Raw genomic sequence first — 4,007 nt, 5'->3', positions numbered from 1 at the left:
GAAGCCAAGTGAAACAATGACATCACCCAACATGCCTAAATCAGATCTCCTTCACACCATTCCAAATTGGCATCTTCATCATGAATCTAATCTCCAGAAATGGGCTGTTATTCATCACCAACCTGAAAATATTAGAAGAGCGAGGCAGGCCAGAGGATTGCTTAAAATCATCTTCTTTTAACGAGCCATCAATCCCTTGTGGGGTGAAGCCTGGGCAACTGAATGGAACTGTGTGTTTCCTGGCCAGATGCCCTTCCTGTTGCCAATGCAGATTTTTGTCCAGCAGATACATTCTCATTGTGCCCAGAGAGAGAAATATCTGCCTCTACCTAGGATCGAACTCACAGCCTCCTGATTGTGAGGTGAGAACTCCACCTCTAGGTCCTTGCACCATTCGGAGGCTTGCTTAAAATGCCCTCCATTAAATGCTTCCTTTTGTTTGTTTGTTTGTTTGTTTATTGGATTTATATGCCGCCCTTCTCCCAAAGGACTCAGGGCGGCCGGTACAACATAAAACAACAACAACACATATTACAAAAGTTAAAAAGGAAATTAAATAAAGTATCCAAAAACAAACCCAATGAACATTAACAATAAAAATTTAAAAATTAGATTAAAGTTAACAATTAAATTAATCATTTATTTTATTCTGTTCAGGCAAGACCGGCTTGCTGGAAAAGCCAACTTTTGAGGGCCACCAACTTTTCTGTGATGTTCTGACCTAGGCTTCCTGATTCAGTAAAAAGCACCCGCTTAGTCCCAAAACCCCTCTTAATTTCAACAGCTGTGAATTAGGTTCATTCACACCCCGTAATGAGTCACAAATAGTTTGTAAAGACTCCGACAGAAGTCTGCCAAAGTCTTTCGGGATAAGGCGGATAAGCACCCACCTTTATCTTCCTTGAAATGCTGCCAAAGTCCTAATTGACAATTAGCTTGGCAAGGCCACACAACAGAGCTTCAGAATGTAAACCGACCAGCATGAACAAAGTTGCTTCCTGCAAAGGCTCACATACCATTGCTCCTCTTTTGATGTCCTATGGGAGGGGCCAATCACTTCCAAGCCTTACTCGCAAGTCGCCCCTTTTGTCTTAACTGGTCTTGCCTTGTGGCAGCTCTGTGCCTGTGCACACTGTGAATAGGCTCCCCCTGTTCCTCTGCCTCGATGATGTCCAACTCTGAAGGCTCCGGAGGCAGCACATAACTCCCACATGGCTCTGGCCCCCTCTCTGCTTCTGACCCAGAGCCCTCATCCGAGCCTTCCCCAGACTCCAGGATTGGCCCATGTTCCTCCCCAACCTCCTCTCTGTCAGACTCTGCTGCCAGCTCTGCGAGCCGCTGGCAGGCCACAAGACTTGGTGACAGCCTAAGGGAGAGATGTTTGGAAAGTGCTCTTCACATGGTACTAATGGCTGACCTTAAACACACACAGCTGTGGAAAAAGAACATGCAAATGCGGCAAACATCCTTGGCTGTCTAAATATTTGTGTTACCAACAACAGCCCTAAATAAAATCTCGGCAACGTGGCAAACTCTTCCGAACAAAAAGACTTCAGCGATGGATCTTGGACTACAGGAATGCTGTCTCTTCACTGAATCTCTGGTAGCTTCTCACCAGCTTCTCTTTCACACGCCCGTGGAGCAGCCATGTTGGTGTCAGGAGTTCACAACTGGCTGTGCCTCCTTATCATCGTAGCCGTGACTGTTGTGGGGATGACCGGAAACGGGTTCATCTTTATTTCAGACGTCTGTGACCAGATCCGAAGCAAAACACAGACGGGTTCGGATCTCCTGTTGATGTGTCTCAGTCTAAGCCGGTTCATTTTCCTTGGGATCACGCTGGGCTTGCATTGCATCAGCTTCCTGGATATTAATCAACCCAAATACTCCGGCAGCGTCACCATTTTCTTTTGGACCTTTTTCAATGCCACCACGTTGTGGATTACCACCTGCCTTGGAGTCTTTTACTGTGTGAAGATTGTCAACTTCAGCCAGCCCTTCCTCGTGAAAATGAAGCTGAGGATTTCCAGCCTGGTTCCCCATTTGCTGGTGGCGGTGATGCTGATTTCCTTGGCTTCGGCTCTTCCTTTCCTCTGGATTGAGGATCACAGCCGGTCTTATAACAACCCAGAGGGCAGGCAGAGGATGGTGGATCAGATGTTCCTCTTCGGTATGCTGTATACTGTAGGGACCTTCCCGTCGTTCATCATATTTTTAATTTCCTCCGTTTTTTTAATTTACTCACTCGTGCACCACGCGAAGAGGATGCAGAGCAACGCGCTGGGCTTTAGAGACCAAAGGATGGACGTTCATCTGAAGACCACGAAGGTCCTGACCTCTTTCCTCATCCTCTACGCCGCAACCTTCGTAGCGGAAATCTCAATGACTTGCTTCCCCAGTCCCTGGGCATCGGTGATGTCCATAACGGTGATTAGTGCGTATAATTCGGGACACACCATTGTTTTGATCGTCATGAATTCCAAACTGAAGGAACGATTGAGCAAGATGTTCTGGTGTCTGAGGAAGCAGACATGAAGGACTGAGCCCAGACTGAAATCACGCTTAAATCTTGCTCGAACGTGCACAGAGTTGCAGATGTTCTAACCCAGCCTTCGCAGAAGCAAGAAACAGACTCCCCTCTTTAATTAGACATTGGGGAATTAACTGTCTTCACCAACAGGAAGTCCAGACAAGGAGTCCTGCAAGCAATACTCCTTATCAGCACATTAAGAAAATAGATTAGAATAGAAAAGAATAGGATGGGATGGGATGGGATGGGATGGAATATGGAATGGAATGGAATAGGATGGGATGGGATGGGAGGTTGGGATGGAATAGAATATGGAATGGAATGGAATGGAATAGGATGGGATGGGATGGGAGGTTGGGATGGAATAGAATATGGAATGGAATGGAATCAGTGAAACTGACTGAGAATCCTATACTACCTTGAAACTCTTCGTTCCTGGTTTTCTGCCTCTTCCTTTTATCTACTGTACTGAATTATGAATCCTAATTCTCCAACTGTTGCTATTAGGGTAGCGGTCAGCCTTCCCAATTTTTGATTTTGGGGCCAATCACCAGGAGACGTTGAGTTCATGCCTTAGACATGAAAACCAGCTGGGTGACTTTGGGCCAGCCTCTCTCTCTCTCTCTCTCTCTCTCTCTCTCTCTCTCTCTCTCTCTCTCTCTCTCTCTCTCTCCTCCCTCCATCCCTCCCTCCCTCCCTCAGCCTAGCCCACCTCACAGGGCTGTTGCTGTGGGGAAAATAGGAAGAGGAAGGATGATTAGATATGCTCAGCACCTTCAGTTGTTTATAAAAATAATAAAGGCAGGGAAAAAGTAGTAAAATAAAACGCAAGTGTGATGGTGAACCTACGGCACGGCTGCCGGAAGTCGCACGCAGGGCCATTCTCCAGGCACACTAGCCATTGCCCATTGCTCTTCCTGGTTACGGCACGCACAGGTGTCGTGGCCAGCTGGTTTTCCAGCACAGAAACCGGAAGAGCAGCTCCCTGGCATGCATGAGCTTCTGGTTTTTGGTGCGTGCATGCATGCTGGTCAGCTGGTCTTTGCATGGAAGCTCAGCTTCTCTTCTGGTTTCCGACACTCCCCCCCCCCCGCATGTACACTCCTGTTTTGGCACTCGGTGCTAAAAAGGTTTGCCAACACTGAAATATAAAATTAAAATAAATAATAAAATAATAGCAGAGCAGAGCAGAGCAAAGCAAAGCAGATTTCTCTTCTTTCTCAGCACATCTCTCTGATACCCAAACACCTTAGGGTTTTTCACCTGGAGGAAATGTTAAGGATTGCCTGTGTCTTAATGTCAACAACATGGTGTTCAGTTTTATAATGTTTTTAGTGCTTCAACGGTCATATTTATTTATTTTTAATTGTAGGCCACCCAGAGCCTTAGCTTGAGATGGGCGGCTATGGAAATCGAATAAATAAACAAACAAATTGCAGTTGAAATGAAATTCCGAAGTCCCTATTTGTCTTGTTCC

At 46.2% G+C, this 4,007-nt stretch overlaps 1 protein-coding gene across 1 annotated transcript; it reads left to right on the top strand.

Moving 5' to 3' along the window:
• Positions 1–1,647: 1,647 nt before the first annotated feature.
• On the top strand, positions 1,648–2,535 carry LOC309391703 (taste receptor type 2 member 40-like; the record flags this gene model as incomplete). Its single annotated transcript, XM_081952367.1, has 1 exon — positions 1,648–2,535. One exon carries the CDS (start codon positions 1,648–1,650, stop codon positions 2,533–2,535), a length of 888 nt encoding a protein of 295 aa, XP_081808493.1.
• Between the last annotated feature and the right edge of the window lie 1,472 nt (positions 2,536–4,007).

The sequence above is a fragment of the Natrix helvetica genome (assembly GCF_964273705.1).
Source record: "Natrix helvetica genome assembly, chromosome: 4".
NCBI lineage: Eukaryota > Metazoa > Chordata > Lepidosauria > Squamata > Natricidae > Natrix > Natrix helvetica.
This window is presented reverse-complemented; position numbering and strand designations above follow the sequence as displayed.